The sequence below is a fragment of the Anas acuta genome, chromosome 3 (genome assembly GCF_963932015.1).
Source record: "Anas acuta chromosome 3, bAnaAcu1.1, whole genome shotgun sequence".
NCBI lineage: Eukaryota > Metazoa > Chordata > Aves > Anseriformes > Anatidae > Anas > Anas acuta.
The window spans coordinates 67,762,600-67,780,691 of NC_088981.1; the positions used below are offsets into that span (position 1 = coordinate 67,762,600).

The following is an 18,092-nucleotide window of genomic DNA, read 5'->3' on the forward strand; positions in this document are numbered from 1 at the left end:
ATGTCCTCTTTTCCAGGCAGGGTGTGGACCAGACAGTTTTAGTTGTTACTACTATGTCCTTCAAGTTTATGAGAGTATTGCGTGATTCATACCACTTACTACTTGGGGATTTGGGGCTCTGGCTCGCTGTGCAGGCAATGGGCAGAAATAGACACAGGTCCAAAACTAAGTAATTGAAAGGAGTGGCCTGAAATCAGCCCTGAGAATCAGAAAGAATTGGAAATCTGGAAATCTTTTCTAAGCTTGCTAAGACACCTTTTTGGTTAGGGCGCACATAGTGTGGTGCAAAGCAATTTCTTTCACAGGAACATCTAGCCAGGTGCTTCTTAGGGTCTATCATGTGCCAGGTACAGTCATGGGATTGGAAGAATACCAACAAATGCTTCTCCTTCCTCCGTCTTCTGCTACATCTACACACCAGAAATGCTTCTCTCTATCCCAGATATCTTTACTCCTTTACATGGCCAAAGTACCAGTGCTGTAGCTGGAAGGGGAAGGCACCAGCTGTGTTTCCTAAACAGCTCTTCCTCATATGTAAATGGAACATCTTTCTCTGCTTTACATTTCCTTTCTTTCCTTCTTTCTAGCTCTCACCATGTGTTCAGACGGGTTTAGCCTGAGGCCAGCAGACAGTCAGATCAGAAAAAATTCCTGCAGATTTCTTAGTGAATGGGGAGATGCAACACCAGTAACCTCAGCAAGGAGAGGTAACACACTAGTGAGTGGAGACAGACCCTTGGTCCTCAGACATCTCTGGAAGATAGCAGCCGTAAAGCAGGTAGACAGATGCTTTTTATCAAACATCAGAGAAGACCTCTTTCCAATAAAAAATGAGATGCATCTTCTGGTGTCTGCCTTACAGCAGCAGAGTCTATTATGGTGACTGTAGGACAATATCAGTTTTACCACTTTTGCATTGCTGTAGACATCAATCGTGTTTAGGTTTATCTCTGCCTAGCAGCTGCCACATTCCCTCACTGTCCTGCTCCTTCAGCTCTTGCCCTTCCTTGTCTCTTACGACAATCAGAACAGGCTGGAGTGGGGGGACCAGCACCATATGGCTTTTCATTCAGCTGAACTTGTTGTTACTTTATGTTCTCAAATGTGTGATCTTTCTCAACATGTCAACATCTTTCCTTCCAAATTTCTGCAGTGTTATAAACTGAGCAGTGTCCCCAGGGAAGAACAAACCATTAATGCTCATACCAAGAGAAACCTTCAACAGACAGGCTTCATCAGTCCTCCCTGAGAGCCGACAGCCACATTCTCCCTCTCTGGATGCCAGATATGTTGCAATAATGTTTTCCATTTGTAACACACTGTTTTCAATGAATGGAATTTTTAAAGCTTGAATCCACCTATTTTATGGAGTCACCCGATATGTGGAAAGCCAAGCAGACAACTAAACAACTGCTGGAATCCATAAAAATGTTTAAAAATTGCCTACTTTTCCCCCCAACCCCAGAACCTGCGTTTCATGCTCCCATGTCTCTCTCTTCCTCCTGACGCTAGAGATGTGTCAACAAAAAAGGTGTGGCTTAGAGATTACATTTGAGCTGTTGCTGAATCCCCATTTGTCTTCATAATCATCTCGCTTTGGTTTGCTGTGACTCAGTTACTGCCAAGACTCCAAGGTGGGATATTGGATCAAACACAAACACAGGCATTAGAAACTCATTTCAGGAACTCTTATTTACAGATAATTCTACTAGTAATAACAAAAAACTTAATAATGGAGCCCAGCAACTATATATACATACATATATATACACATACATACACATACTTTTTGCAGTAATTTTAATCTCTACTTAATTACAGTCATGTTAATGGTTGTTATTAAATCTGTTTTCTGAAATTCACAGAATTGTTTTGTTTTCTTTTTTTTTTTTTTTTTCCTGCTTGCTACCTAAAAGTGATGAGTTTATTTAACTGACATAAAAAAAAAAAAAAAAAAAAAAAAAAAAGTACAAACAACCCTTCCCACTCTCCAATGCAGATAATTCCCTCAGTCTCTCGGGTTCTGGGTTCTGTGGTCATGGAGTCCTTGCCTTTAGTTGCTGTCAGTTTATATGTATATATGCATGGGCATTAATGCCCTTTCTCTGGACGGCTTTGACGGAGAAAATGGGCAGAAAAGTTCTCTGCTGCTATTGATCTCCAATACCACTGCAGCTGTGTCAACAGCAACCCTCCAGTAGATATTTCTAAAGTTTTGTGTCAGTATAGGACAAACAGTTGTTGTCTCTCCATTTCATAACATCATTTTCTTTTCACAAAATTTATGGTGTCATCTTCTTTCTCTGGATTAATATAATTTATAGATTGCTCAGCACCTACTTAAATTCTTAGTGTGGGCCTAGGCCTCAGGGAACTATGTTGCAAGAAAACTGCAATTCTCAGGAACTGTTTTGAGATATGGCAAGAAAAGAGTTACTATATTCACCTAGATACTTTTATTCCTCAGATCTGTTGGAGCCTTTAAAAGTTGACCTTTTCTTTTTAATATAAATGTATTAAGCACATAGAGCCACAGTTTTCAGAGTTGCATTTATGTTGTGATGTAACGAGCATTACTGATTGTTAATGGATTTGTTTTCCCAAAAGATACCCTCAGGATACCACTCATAAATTTTGGACAAGAATATCTTTTTTTTTTTTTTTTTTTTTACATCCTGTGTACAGAGTGTAGGATATTTTGTGATTGTTTTCTTCACTCTTAAAGCACTGTAAGTTCTTTAACCTTTTAAGAGGAGAAGATCAAATCGAGTGTTTCATACAATCACTCAACATTCAGTAGTCAACTGGAAATATAAATGCCTTCCCGTCTGAGGGAACTGTCTCTGTCTGGGCTGTCTGATCTGTGGTGGGTGCACTGCCTGCTATTCTACTTGTACAGCTGCCATTTTGTGCCTTTCACCCTCTAATTTGCAAAAGGATGGAAGGCATAACATGGTTTTGAAGTGGCTCAGACGGTTTCTCACCCCAGTGCAAGTATTTAAAAGCTGTTATAACCATGTGTGAGAGAACGATGTGTGAACTCTGGCAGTGTGAGTGGGAAGCACGAGGGACTTTCAGCCCAGTTTTGATTAAATCAGTTTAGCTACAGTGGGGGCAGAAGTTAGACGCGGTGATTCAGATGTTTGCCCTTCTGTGAACTGTGACATCTGGTCAGCTTCAAAACCTCTGTGGTCTTGCCATGCTTGTCAGAGAACTGCTGTGGGTACCCAGCTCATCCTGAAAAGATTTCCCTTAGACCTTCGTCCTACATTCAAGAAAATGACTAGTCACGCTGGCCACAACACTAGTCCATTGACCTGCACACAGGAATCCCCAGATTTTGCCCTGTAAAGATGTTGGCAAGTTTTTCGAGCTGGAAATCTCCAAGTCTGTTAACTTCCTGGATTCCATCTTATTTTGGCCCTCATCCATGCTCAGTTTTCAAGTAAGCATTTCTATTTATAACAGTTATGGAAAAGCAGGATTTGTTCCTTTCGCTGAAATCTTTCTGAAGACAATTTCGATTTTTTTTTATTGTACGATTTTTTTTTTTTCTCCTGTGAGTCACTGAGGAGATTTGATGTTGCACTTACTATGAACTGCAGAAAACAGAGTTCTAGGAAACAGGACTGGTAATGGGATTGAGCCTTTTCCTGGGGGCCTGCATAGCTGCTTGAAGGGGTGGTTCTTGGGTGGCTGCTAACAATATGTGTCTGTGGCTGCACCATTATCACCATTTTTGCATGGTACTTCCCTTATTTCTAAACCTTACTTTCTGAGGAACTTTCTCTGCTATAAAACATCAATATTGTGTACAAAAGCACATTTTACATTTACTGTATTTTTGTTCTCTTTGGTGGCAAAAGAACATCGACATCGAAGGTCATCCATTATGTTCTGACTGTTGGCACCTCCATAGAAATCTATATGTTCTTACACTCTGCTGCAATCTGACTTGATATGATTTAATGTATGTTTTGCCCCAGGAGGAAAGACTTAAAAGGTGAAGCTACAATATTTGCTTGGTATGTGATTGGACAAGTCACAGTCAAGCAGTTTTCAAACAACGCCACTGTGAGGAATGTAGAGTCCAATTGATGGTAAGAACGGATGATTACTAATTCATATTATTCCACACAGTTAGAAAATGTGACTGTGCAACCATAGGAAAGAGAACCCCTCCAATGCCAGGTTGGAAACTATTCGTTTTGATAGGGCAATAGCTGTAGGCCCTATCCTACTCCTCCCTCAGGTTATATTAGGACTCCTGGAAAGCAAATTGAGTCTTCTGCAGAATGACATTTCACAGGAAAACAGAAGTGAATGGGTTTGAATTAGAGCAGGCTCAGTTGTGGTATGTGGCAACTCAGCCTTTATTGAGGGTTGCATGGTCTACAGCCTGGTTGTGGCCAAATCTGACGAAGTCAGATGGAGTCCTTCTGCACCCCAAAAGACCTGCCCACTGCATACCCGCATCAGAACCCCTCTTTTTGTGTTATCATGTCCCTGTTTAATGGTATTTCCCCAGGTAGGTTAGGTCTCTAGCTGTCATGCCCACCGGGGTGACATCTAGTTGCTACTTGCAGGTTTAAATCAGTTTTAGGACTGCTGCTTTCTGGTGCCTACTGTCAGCGTTGTTATCTCAAGCACAGCTTACCCAAGCAGAGATTTTCATGGAAATTCCAGAGGAACTGCTGCCATGGGCTTCGGGCAGCTGTGGGACTCAGCCAAGGTAAAGAGCCTCCAGCAGCCTCAGCGAGGCCTTTGTCTAGTGGTGTCCTGGGTCTACCACAGAGATAAGCTATCTGCGTTTATTTGTTTAACTTTTACTCACTGGGGATTAAGAAGCCTTTAGTTTCCAGGATCATGTCCTGTTCAGGAAATGCTTACACTGGACTTTGCTCTATATCAAAGCAAAAGTTTCTTATTAGTACTAAAGGTATTACTTTATTACAGGTATTAATTTATACCAGATTTTGTTTGATTTACTTACCTGTTATTTTGAGTAGGTCAAGTTTGGCTTTGTTGGAGGCTGCAGCACTGACCTAGAATGACCTAGTCCCCCTTTTTTCTTTCTGCTGTTCAGCTATAAAGTAAATTCAGAAAACATACACACACACATATACATATATATATATATATATATTTTTTTTTTCAGAAATAAATTCTCTTTATTTTAAAGTTGCGACATGTACCAAAAGCAGATGCCAAAAGAGAATTGTTAGCAATTTCAGGTTTTAAGCCAAACTGTCTTTCAAAGCTATATAAACAGACATGTTGAGTTTAATGAATCTTTTCAACTTTATATCTCCCTGCCAGGAGTTAAGATACTTTTGCAGGCACTTCAGCCATCTTTCTGTCAATGGCTTCTCTCAGCAGAATACAAGAAAATATGTATGAGATTTCCAAGTGTTCAAATTGAAAAAAAAAAAAAAAAAAAAAAAGAGAGAAAGAAGAAGCAAAGGTCATGTCTTTGCAGTGTCTTGATTAATGTGGTCAGCTTTACCAATTTTTCTACTGTCAGCATTTCTTCTCGCTGGTCTCCATGCCAGATCCATTCCCAAGTGCTGCCCAGTCGCTGCAGCACCAGTGGCCCTCCTGGAGGTCCCCCTTTGCCAGCCTTCGCTCCTGTAGTTGCTTGGGCATCCAGGCCTCTCTTCATTAGCACTACTGAGCAAATGGCAACTTTTCAAGCTGGTGGCTGAGTCAAAAAATACTGGGACGCAAATAAAACCAGAAAAATTGTCTGGCTTTATGAAACCTTTTCATTCAATCTAAACCAAAATGTTCTGATTCATTTTGGAAGGCTTTGTAATAAGACCTGTAATATCTTTTGAGATTCTTTAATAAGAATCTTTAATAAGAGTTCTTAAGTACTGATTTCATAGTGAACTCAGATTTTATTTTATTTTTTTTGGCAAACACTTCAGCTATTTTTCCTAACTCCTTCTGCAACCTCAGACACATGGAGTTATGCTTACAGTAGCCGTTTGTTGTTAACCTCTTTCTCTGTTAGTGAGTGATCCTTCTGGCAGGAAGTAAAAATGGAAGTGACAGCATTGGACCTAAGCAAGTTCTGCCACTGCACAGCTAAATCCGAATATTTATTTTTGCTAGCGAGGCTTGTGTTCAGACTTAGAATCTGTCACCTTTCTATTAAAAAAGAAAAAAAAATAGATGCCAGGAACCAGGGAATTATCTGATTTTCATTTTGTTAGGCATTAAATTTTAATTAATTTTCTTAAAAAAAAAAAAAAGGAAAAAAAAAACACCTCTAAAAATCAATTTCAAATTCAGAACAACAAAAGCATAAGGGTACACAATATTGGTTTGAATTGCAACCTGGTTAGAAATTATTTGCAAAGGATTACTTGATTCAGGTCAGAACTTCAAATTATTCTATAATCAGGGATCTGAGATTTTAATCTGAGATCTGTTCTGTGCAAATCATACCCTTATCTCAAGCCAGATTTGTAGCCCAAGATGTTGATACTAATTTAGATATTTCAAAATAAACACAAGCATTTTACTTATTGTTACTTTCTTAAGTCAAACGTTTTCAGCCTATTGTTTATGAGGAGGAATGACACTTTCATTTTCCTTCCTCACCCACCTTGTTTAAAGAAAATTTTCCTCAATTTTTCTTTCCCAAGTGTTTTATTTTTCCCTTTTGAAAAACAGTGCTAACTGTTAGACTGGAAAAGTTGCATATCACTCGTAAATATGCAGGAATTTTAAAACAACATCCCTACATAAGTGAAACAAAGGTAGGAAAAAATATGGAAACAAAGACTGGTATCTCTGAAATGAGGCAGAATGGTGTTTGTGTCTGCTCCTGATACAAAATACTTTAACTGGTGAAGCTGCAAAAATAGTGACCTTTGATGACACAAGTTAGGAGTTACTACAAGCCAAATCCATTCTGAGAATTTTATGGGCCTAAGAAAGTAGCCTCTTACTGTGGGCTTTTCTTGAAGCAAAGAAAAAAGTTTCTGTGCATTGTTCTCTAAACTTGGAGGGAAATGCTTTCAAAATTTTGCCAGTTTAGTTTTCCTGGACCAAACTGCTGACTAAGCAAATGTGTTGGACATATTTTTGCACCAAACCACCCTCTGCTATGTACCAAAGGTTTCCTGATCAAGATGTTGGAGAACCATGTATTTGGAATGAATCCACAGAAAACAGGATGCCTGCTTGTCTTAATGAGCTGATAAGAAAACACATATTCAGCCTATGCTTTGAGTCTCGCTTCTCTTCTGGGCTTGGGCTGCACTTAGCAAAAGCAGATGGAGGCAGCTTGGTGCTCTGTCCTACTCTCTGAAGGATTTTCCAGGAAGGTGGAAAACGTGGGTTTGAGGCAACTCCAGCTGAAAAGCTGTACATGGGTTTCCCTTATTCTGCAGAACAGCTCTGACATTGAGGTATTGGAGTCTAGAGAAAGAGGAGTCATGTAGAGTACCTTACTGCTGAAGTAGTGGTTAGGCACTTTCAGGAATACAAAGCACGAGTCCAAGGGTTTCAGGACTATAATTCTGTATTTATCTGCCAAAATTGCGTTCAAGTCTTTTTGGCTGTGATGTGTTTTTCTCTTTAGGCCTCAGTATTTCCATACCTCCAAGAATAGTCACAGTACTTTTCTTCTTTATTCAGATAGCGAGAAAATAAATTCAGAGCTTGCAAAACATTGATCTACTGTGATAACCTGGGCTCTCCAATGTAACTCTTAATGGGATATGGTTGAGGATCTAATTTCATGTCTTTCCTGAGACTTACAGCAGCAACAGCACCACTGTGAATAGCCATAGCACAGAAATACCCTTGAAAATTTCGAATGTAACTTGGGACAAGTTATTAACAGATTTTTTCTCTTAAAGCATTTGGGCACTGCATGGAAAAAGCCAATAACTCTGTTGAAAGGTAGTGGTGGTAAGGGGATTTACAGTGAAGTAGGCATTGCTCATCTGTCCCAGCTGGATTAGAGAAACAAGGGAAACACAAGTCTACACAGCAGTCTGCTTTAATCCATCATTCCATTTTATGAAGCATCAAACACCATTTTCACCAATTAGCACTTGATAGCAGTTAAGAAAGGACCACAGGGTTATTTAAGAAAAGCCAACAACCTATTTCATAGTCACTGACTCCTCACTTGTCAGCAGGGCTCTTGGAGGGCTTGGATAGTACCCAGAAGTTGCTGAGCTATTTGAGGAAAATCGTGTAAATCTATAATCCAGTGGTAAATCTGAAAGATAGAAATATACCACATCTGATTAGCAGCACAGTCCATATCACATAAAAAATAAGCCTAGAGTGAACAGCAGTGTTTCTTAAGCCCTTGAGCTCTTTGCTCAAGGTATTAGAACTCAATCAGATTGCATGATTACATATTTATTTGACATCTTCATCTGTCCAAAGACTTTCAGAGTTTACTCAACTGCAGTAAAGGGTATTCAGCTCCTTCATTGCTGAAATAATGCTAGTCATAGAAAATGATTAAAATGATTAGACCAATGCTTAAGAATTAAACAAAATTCTTCATTAGCCTAGATGGAATTTTCCCACTAAAACAGTTTCAAGTTCTTCAAGTTACCTTCTCTTTTATCTCAGCAGTCTACTCACGTGGGCTACATTTAAACCTTTTTTATTATTTTTTATTTTTATTTTTATTTTGTGTGTGTGTTGGACTATTGTAGCAAGATTCCCAAAAGGCACCCACTCTTGAACTTGTCATCCACTGTTAACACCATCAGTTTGTGTCAAATGTTCCTAGAAATGTGCACTTGTAACTCGGCATACTCATCACTTCCAGTCCATAAAAAAAACACTGAATGCATTTAAATAGTTCTGAACAGTCAAAGCTTTCTTTTCTGTATTTTTTTTTTTTTAAAGTCTTTACTGCCAGCAGTGACCTCCCCCTCTTCCCTTTATAGCCAGGAAACTGATACTTCTCATACTTACCTCTTATTCAAAGCTCAAGAAACAAAATTAAAAAACACACATACACACACAAATAAAATTTTATCTAACTATATTCAAGTTACACTCCTAGTAAATGAAAAAAAAAAAAAAAAAGCATAGCTCCCTGCTAAGTCTGATCATTTTTTTTTTCTGTTTTTGTTATTTGGAATACATTTGGGCTGATGGTATCCAGTTACTACATGCTATAATTTTTTTTGCACTAAGCTGCTTTTGTGAAACAGAAAAATACAATCTTAGAAGTTTTGGCAGAAACAACAGGAAGTTTAGCTCTGTTTCACCAGCAACTCATACGCAGACACCAGGTTAGCATCCAGATCTGTAACTTTAAGACCATATTAAACACAGCTAAAGCAAATAAATCAGTATTTAGACTCAGCCGATATATCAGATTCTGTCTGGAATAAAGTAGGAATGGGAGGAGAGTTGATTGTAAGTGAATTACACTTTATTAAGTGGGTTACTTCAACTTGTCAAAGTACATTATCTCATCTGTCTTAGTCAAAGGATTCTCTAGAGCCCTTTCTGAGCGTGGCAGAACAAGCAGATGTTTTTAGCGTACTGAGGGCCCAGTGATGTTACCAACTGCTGAGTCTGTATAAAAATTAAATGCCATACAATTATTCTCTTAAAAAAAGCTTTCACTATCTTATACTAGCAGTCTGGAGTCTCCCAAGAGCAGTTTAAGCAGAGCAACATAAATGGGCCAGATGTGCTGCAGGTTTGCTTATGTTGAAGAATCACAGAATCACAGAATGGTTTGGGTTGGAAGAGGCCTTAAAGACCATTTAGTTCCAACCGCCCTGCCATGGGCAGGGATGCCACCCACTAGATCAGGCTGCCCAGTCCAGGCTGCCTCGTCCAGCCTGGCTTTGAACACCTCCAGAGATGGGGCATCCACAACCTCTCTGGGCGACCTGTGCCAGTGCCTCACCATTCTCCAAGTAAATAATTTCTTCCTTATATCTAATCTAAGAAAGGAACAAGTTGGATCAAAATGGTAATTTTGTTGGTATGTTATGGTAAACTAGCTTTAAACAATCAACTTAAACACCGAATAAATTGTATATACAATGCACAAGACCCCAACTGAGCATAATCACATTTTTACATATTCAAAACCCAGTCTGTCCATTTAAATATTGTTTTTGTCTGAGGAAGATGATTTTGGAAAATGAACAGAAGGTATCCATATTCAACAACATTGTCTAAGGTACCACTGAAAGTTATGTGAAGCATAAAACTGATACTATTTTTCACCCATTAAGCAGATTTTGTCACAAATGCAGGGAAATCTTCCTGTATTTCCAGGTTTATTTTTGTCAGTTATTTCATTTGCTGCATCTGCTTTGCCCCTGCGTATGGAACATTTCATACTATTGCTTTATTTCAGTGTGATATATTTATGAGAAAGCCATAGACTGACACAGAAATATGTACTTGGAGTCCTAGTGGCTATAAATAATACACAGTGAGGAAGAAAGATAAATAGACAGGGAAAGAAAAAAGATGAATTTTACTGGGGATATGTAAAATTTAAGAAAAAAGGGAAATCCAGAAAATGTCATTGGTAAAGAGTGCTGTAAGCTCTTTTAGAGTATGTTCTTTAAAAACTCTGCAACTGCAAATAAATTGCTGTTGCCTTGGAAGGCAAAGGTCTCACGTGAATTGTACATGAAAGCTCAGTCCAACTTCTCTGGACGTAAGTGGCAATCCTAACACTAGTTTCAGCAGTACTGGCTCATCTACAAGGAACTACAGTAAAGAGTTTGCCTCCTGGACATCTGTATTTTGCACTTAATTTTGTATCGAGTTTTATTTTATATTATCACTGATGACACTGAGAAGAATTGAGCATCTCAGTTTTGCTAAACCAAAAGGCATGCATAGGCCACAGCTTAATACAACAAAACAAAACAGCATATGATAATAAAACAAATCTCAGTTAAAACAACAACAACAAAAACAAACAAACAAAATCCCAAACAGGTGCTTATTTCCAAAATGACTGATTTCCTAGTGGTTTTGCCAGTAAATTTCTTCAGGTTCTGCTACCATACATACTCACAACTACTGCTGTCCTGGCAGACATTTACACTTTAGCACCCCCTTCTCATCCAGCCCTGAGGGAGAGCTGCATATTAGGAACAGGTGATGTACCCAGTCCTCTCTTACAGTGGGGCTCTGATCAGTGCTAACCTACACTGATAATGGAGTCGGCACAAAATTCATCTACTATTGCTGCTCACCTAGGAAAACAAAAATCAGACCCAAACAAACTAAACAGATTGAGGTTGGAAGAAAGAACTAACTGACTTTACTCAAAGAGACTGGGTGGGGACCGAAATCCTGGAAATTTTCTGTCATTTGTTGGTAATTCCACAAGCCACATTTTGTTCCTAAGACAAATAGGATAGTCACTTTTGGAGCCAAGCTTCCTAAAAGCCACACATGGAGGTTCTCAAGGTCTATGTTTCTATATCTACAGCAATTTTAGTTACTAGATGTAGCCTCCTGAATTTCTTTCCTCCCACACCAGAGCCTGAGTATAACTGAGTGATGAACACTGGTTGGTTGCCTTTGCAACCTTCAGGCAGAGCTCCTAGCGTTTTCCAATGACTTGGGCAGTGTTCATGGGTTGCATGCCTAGCCTGACCACAAAAGGTCACCAAAGGACTCCTACCCAGCTCTACCTTGCTTGCAGGACTCCAGCAGCCTTGGTGTAAATAAAATGTCAATGATGACGTTTGAACAGTAGCCACTGCCAGGCCAATTCCAGTTACTAAGATGCTGTAGTCCAGTTATTAAGATCCAGCTATTAAGTGACATTAATTACAACACTGTGCTCTGATGTTTATGCATATCCATATTCACACATGTTCTTAGGTGATATGGATAGATTTATTTCATACTTACTAGGTTGACAATGTCTCGGTGTCTGTGTGCTATTTGGTTAGTGTAAGCCAATGAATGAATGCCAAAAGCTTTTATTGGAAGAAAAATTAGAGTTGTAGCCACAAGGAAGGAAGAGGAAACCACAAGAAGAAGGGAAAATGTAATATTCTAGATGAGTGATCAGGAAAATATTTGAATAACTGACTGGAAGACAACTATAATCTAATCCAGACATAGGCCTGCTTGATAAACTCAGTACTCACGTCTAATCTTTTTTTTTTTTTTTTTTTTTTTTTGAGATTTACTTGAATAAATAATACGTGAAACGAATATAATCTCAACCAAGCTCTTTAGGTAGAAGATATTTTTTCCTATTAAAAGCACAGTCCAAAACTGAAACAGAATTCTCCCAAAACACACAGAAGAAATGTCATCAAGCATTTCACAATATTGACCAGCAAAAGGAGAGCAACATTTTTTAATCGTGACACCATAGCAGTGTCCCCGTGACGTGTGCGAAGCCCTGCAGAACTCCCCACTCCCCTCCCTTCTTGGAGGTCAGTCGGCAGTGCTGGAGCCAAGTGCTGCAGAAACCTCATAGTAAACAGGAGGATTGTATTTTTAACTGAGTCCAGATATGCTCTCCTGATTGTTACCACGGAAAAGACACAGGAAGGAAAACAAAAACCTCTTCAGCAATACCCGAGTTTTAACTTTAAAAAACCTTTAAACTGCTTAATTGTGACAAAGCAAATGTAAAAGTGAACACAGAGCTCAACAAAACGGCTCAGCATGCAGATGGTATAGCTATAGGGTCACTTCATCAACCAGTATTAATTCTCTTGCTTTTACAGGAATTCCAGTAATTTGCACTAGCTTAGGAACTTTTCCATAAAACTTTTATTGTATTTTTAAAATTACTGTTGAAGAAAAAGGAAAATACTTTTTTCTTATTGATAACAATTTCTAAAGTAATTTATTAACAGAAGAATAAGCACAACTGCTACAGGCTGTGCTGTCAAGTGAACTACTCTGTGACTTGCCGCCCTGTAGGTAAACTATAACAGGTATACGGTCTTTTTAAAAATATTAAATATTTCTATTTTATTATAATCAAAACAGCACTTGCAGCAAGACCCGAGTATGTGAGGGAGGGAGTGAGAGTGTACTAACAACAAAAAGAAAAAAAAAAAAAACCAAGGTCACAATTATATTTATCAGATAGCAGCTATTTTTAGCAAAATTTCCAAGGCTGATTTTCCTAAACAGGAGATCAGATGTTTGCTGTATTAGCATAATGCTTCCCCATTCCTGAGGTCAGAATTCTTTCTACCAATTACATGAAAGTCACTGATGCTGTTTGCATACTCTGTGACTGTTAAGAGAGGAGGAGTAGGATGGAGAGCATCTCTGCATGTCTTTGGGAAATGGGAGGGCTGGCAGCAGAGGCATACTCTAGAGAAGGAAGGTGATAAAACTTCTGAGTTTGGAAATAGCAGGCACTTGCAAAGGGCTATGTGAGCCAGTACAGTTTATTCCTGAGCATCTATGAATAAAGACTAATACTGATCTTAGTGAAAGTGCAGATTTGCTGCTTTACTTACCCCTGTTTAATAGCTTTTGCCAACACAGGTGTATTGGTTGAAGACTACGCCTGCTGCTCTGTCAGTGGACATTTGTAGCATGCCCTTGGCCTAAAGAAGCTATCCAGGGTTGTGCTGCTATCCAGGGTTATTCCAGGTTGCTGTTTTATCTCATCTAATGTGGAAGATAGTAAACCTGGAGAAATTACTGGTGGCCAGCTGCTGGGAAATGTGAAGCAGAAGCTTTACTGGCAGAGCGCTGGGGAGAAATCAGCAACATGGTGCTGGAAAGACCTTCCCACCTTGACTGTTGTGATTGCTTGTGGTGTGTAGTTTGACTGCAGTTTTCTGAGGAGTAATGATTCGTGTTACTTTGGGTCAGCCTTATGGCTGAGGGACATTGACCCCTGCTTGAGCAAAACTGATGTGTGCACAGCATGCACTGAACTCGCATCTGAGCCTGGTAAAGTATGCAGGGAAGAAAAACCTTGGAAATTCCTTTGCTGTTTGTTTTAGTTTAAATGGTGAGTTTGGGAGATCCTTTGACAGAATAGTCCTGTGTAGATATTTGTTTGATCTGGAAGTGATCAAAATATTAGACTATAATGTTCTTAACTATCTAGATGAAGACAACCTAAAAAAAAATCTTAAGAGAACACTGAGATCCCACTAGCAGGTGTTAGTCTTTTCCTGAAAAGTTCACTTAGGTAATTTGTTGGAATGACATCCTGGATGTACAGCAGGTGGTAAGGGCTTCTGTGGTAAGCCAAAGCAGGTAGCCTGAAAACAAGGAGTTGTTTGACAGGACAGGCATTTCTGATGAAGGAAAAGATCTAAGTTGTATTTTAAGACTGTAAAGGCACGAGAGCTATATGAAGATAAAATATGGTGATGATAAGCCAATGTACTCTCATTGTGAGGCAAACGCTGATATCAGCCACACTGTCTATATTTGGATTAGCGTTGTCACGTTTCCCTGTCCTGTAAAACAAATGGTTTATTTCCCTATTTTTTTCCCTCAGGATGGGTGAAAAACATTGCTTTCCTAAAGGTAAAAAGCCAAACAAATGCACACATTAAGCTTTATAAGCAGTGAAGACAAAGCCTACATTGTTCTTTTCAATGCATTTCCATCTTAATCCAGAGGGAATAGGTTAGGCAACAATCCAGGGTATATAAAGGTTTCCAGCAACATTTTTCTTTTTTTAATATATGTGAGATTGCAGGTCATGTAAAATTCCATTCTAGTCAAAGCAGTCTTTCAAATATTTGATAGCTATTTGCACTGTTTTCCACACTCAAAAATTAGCAACACTTAGTTTTACCACCAGTGTTTTTAAAGAAGCAACCTAAAACCACCCCATGAGCCTGCGATCTAGTCAAAACCCAATTACAGCTTTAATTGCAGCCTGCAAATGAAATTATGCTGCTTGAGTTGAAGGATAACTTTAAAGTAGAAATGACTGAGTGGTTCCCCCTTTCTTAATGAGGTGCTCATGAGTTTTCCCTTTAATCTTTTAGAGGTGGCTGTGCTTTGACATCTCATGGAGCAGAATAGGGATTGCAGGAACATTTCTCTCAGTTATTGGCTAGGAAGTAATTTTTTGGGTTCTGCATGACTTGACACAGCCTTTGGGGCACAAGTCAACACACCTTTCTGGAAGAGCAAGGAAAGGCTGACCAAACTGTAATACGGAGAAAATTGTCCTTTCAATGTTCAAAATTACTACCAAGTAATTTGATTAATTCCTTTGTGAAACTTGTTCTCAGAAACTTTGGGGAATGCTGGGTCTTGAAGACTTTTTAAGAACTCTGATTTACTGAATAATAATTTGTTATGGTTGAAATGCAGTTTAGTGTTGGTTTCAGTTATATTTTGCAGCTGAAAAAATAAATGCATTATATTTGTCTGTTGTGTTGAGTGTATTTTTCTGTCTCCTAAATTAAGAACACTGAAACTAGTTTCCTGGAAAAGCTGAATCAAATTTAAATTATCTGATGTTTTTCAGTTTACAGACAGACTCAGAACAAGATGCTGCTGATACGTCTCTTCTCTTTAGTAAATTATCTTTGCTACCAATTTTTTCACTTGTGTCAAAACACCAGAACCAGAAGAAAAAAAACAACAGAAATTGTGCTGTTATATGTATAACATTTTTTTAAAATGCATTTCTTTCATAAAAAGTGTTGCTAGAAAAATTCTCTCTTGGCAAATGCTCCTTATAGCAGCTAAGCCCCAAAGGAAATTTGAATCCTCAAAGTATTTTGTTAAAGTCTCTAAGATACAGCATAGATACATTCTTACTTGAAACTGATAAATAAAAGCATGGTTGTAAGTTATGGCATTAGGTATAAAAGGTTACTGATAATTAACATGTAATTTGTAATATAGATACATCCATATGTTTAAGTAAATTTTATGCCATTATTGTATTATTTGAATAAGAGCATATAATTATCCCTCTGATTACAGGAAAGACTAATTTAATTTTAATAGGAGCTAGGTTTGACATTAAATGACATAATTTCAATGACAAAACATACAACTAATGTATTATGATATGGGTGATTTGTTTTTTTTTTTTTTTTTTTTTTTGGGTTTGTGTCAGTAATGATTACAAATGGTAACACTCAGGATATACAAGTTATACATGGTTGCATGCTTAAATTCCTGACTTCCATAGTAATAATAAATTACTCAAGGACATTGACCATTCAAATATGAGCTGAATGCAAATAGCATCCAGTGTGTTACAGGCAGACCCATGTATCTGTGACCCACACTTTGCCAGCTCCAGTGTCCCAGCCACAGCTGCCTTCTGCTTTCCATTGTGCAGATAATTTGCAACTCTAAGCAGAAACATGAACTCCTTTGCTATGGTTCACTGGCAATTTCAACATTATATTTATACAGCAAGCAAACTGATGACTCAAACTCCTGCAGAAGGAGGCAGGGCATGGGTCTGTAGGCTTCTTTAAAGAGACAGCTTTTGGCAAATTAAAGCAGAGATTTTTCTCTTGTGCTAGCCAATTGAAATAGCAATTGGGCATTAAGAAAAACTTATGGGCAACATATGATAAGACTTGGTATGGCTCACAAAATGTAAAGAAATGATTCACATCTCCAGAGTGTGAAGAACTGTGTACATAAGACATTTACCTTTGCACTAATTCTTTGAAATGCAACTGAGTTGAACTGCCACATTGCTCAAATTTCAGCTCTCACTTACAGTAATTTCTTAATGATAAACCTCACCATTCAGAGGTTATAAGAAAAGTTCAGGAATTTAGGTTATCAATCATGAAAAAAATAAAAAGTTTTACTTGGGTTCTCCTTACCAGGATTTAGGGCCCACTTTCTCAAGCTTTTCTTTGCAACAAAGGACAAAACAAACTTACCAGAATTCCCTCATAAACTCTAAAACTCAAGAGTTACTCATTGTGGAATTTTCGAAGTGGGGCTTTAAAAAAGAAATCCCAACCATGAAAAATTCAAAGTAAAAGCTTGAAATATGCATATAATTCTTGGGATCACACAATCACTAATCAAATATCAGTCTGAAATGATAACACTGGCTGGTGATTTTACTGACTTTTTCTATAAAAACTTGCTCAGTAGCTAAAATATGATTTGTTTTTGATATCTTTCGTAAATCAGAAGGATCTTCTGTAGTTAATGTTGGAATATCTACATGACACAGACATCATGTACACAGACATCTGGAAATTTGATGAAAAGGCCACAGAGCAGCAGTCACCTGCTTCTTGAAGGTACCACCTGGGTTATGCAGGTATGACAGATACGGGCATCTGCCTCTACTTGGCTCAAATCAAACTTTCTGAAGTTGAGGATAGTATATTAGATGCAGTTATTTATACTAAATACTTTTTTTTTGTTCCAGACATATCCCTACACCTTTCAATTTCCATGTGTGACATAAAATATAACATTCACATGGTAATGGATCCTGGTTTGGAAAATTTGGTTTACAATATCATTGTGCTTGAAAATGGCCAAAAACTGTGAGTGAGCTGTAAACGAGGAGAGATTCAATAGCAGAAAAGTGAAGAAACAGATGGACTTGTGAATGAGGCATTGAGAACAGGAATAGGAGTGTTGGCTTCTTATATTTCATAAACCATTTACTGTCAATATAATAATGAATTCCTTAGCTTTCAAATTCTTGAGAAAAATCTTCCTGCTTACTGAAAGTGGGAAGGAGAATTAGGTCATAAATGAACTACGAAGCATTCAGAAAACTTTCAACTTAGCTCATTTCCTCTTACTATTATGACAATATAGTGATAGTGCTGCTTTTCAGTTACACATTTTTAATATCATCTTACTGTCAACGTTATAACAATTTAAATTAAGAGTTTTATTTTATCTTTACCCGATTCCCTTTCCAAACCGAGGAAAGTACACAGAACTTATTATAGAAGACCCTTTCTGTCCTTTAGGCAATGATAATGATAAAGAAAACATTTTTCATGCTCAAGGAAAATGACAATTCCTTTTCAATGACTGTCAGGGGAGCTTAAATGACAAGCTGTGATGCAGTAATCTACAATCCTACTAATATTTTGCTTGGTAGATGTGTGATCAGAATTCAGAATTTCTGATACATCCTTGAATGT

General features: G+C 38.1%; 1 protein-coding gene across 2 annotated transcripts in view; it reads right to left on the reverse strand.

The window, feature by feature from the left end:
- Nucleotides 1–7,999: 7,999 nt before the first annotated feature.
- NT5DC1 (5'-nucleotidase domain containing 1) overlaps nt 8,000–18,092 on the reverse strand; it is a 146,723-nt gene continuing 136,630 nt past the window's right edge. For both annotated transcript variants that reach the window (XM_068677653.1, XM_068677654.1), the window contains one exon: nt 8,000–8,242. In XM_068677653.1, coding sequence (XP_068533754.1) covers nt 8,124–8,242 — 119 coding nt within the window. In that variant the 3' untranslated portion in view covers nt 8,000–8,123. The remainder of the gene's footprint in view (nt 8,243–18,092) is intronic.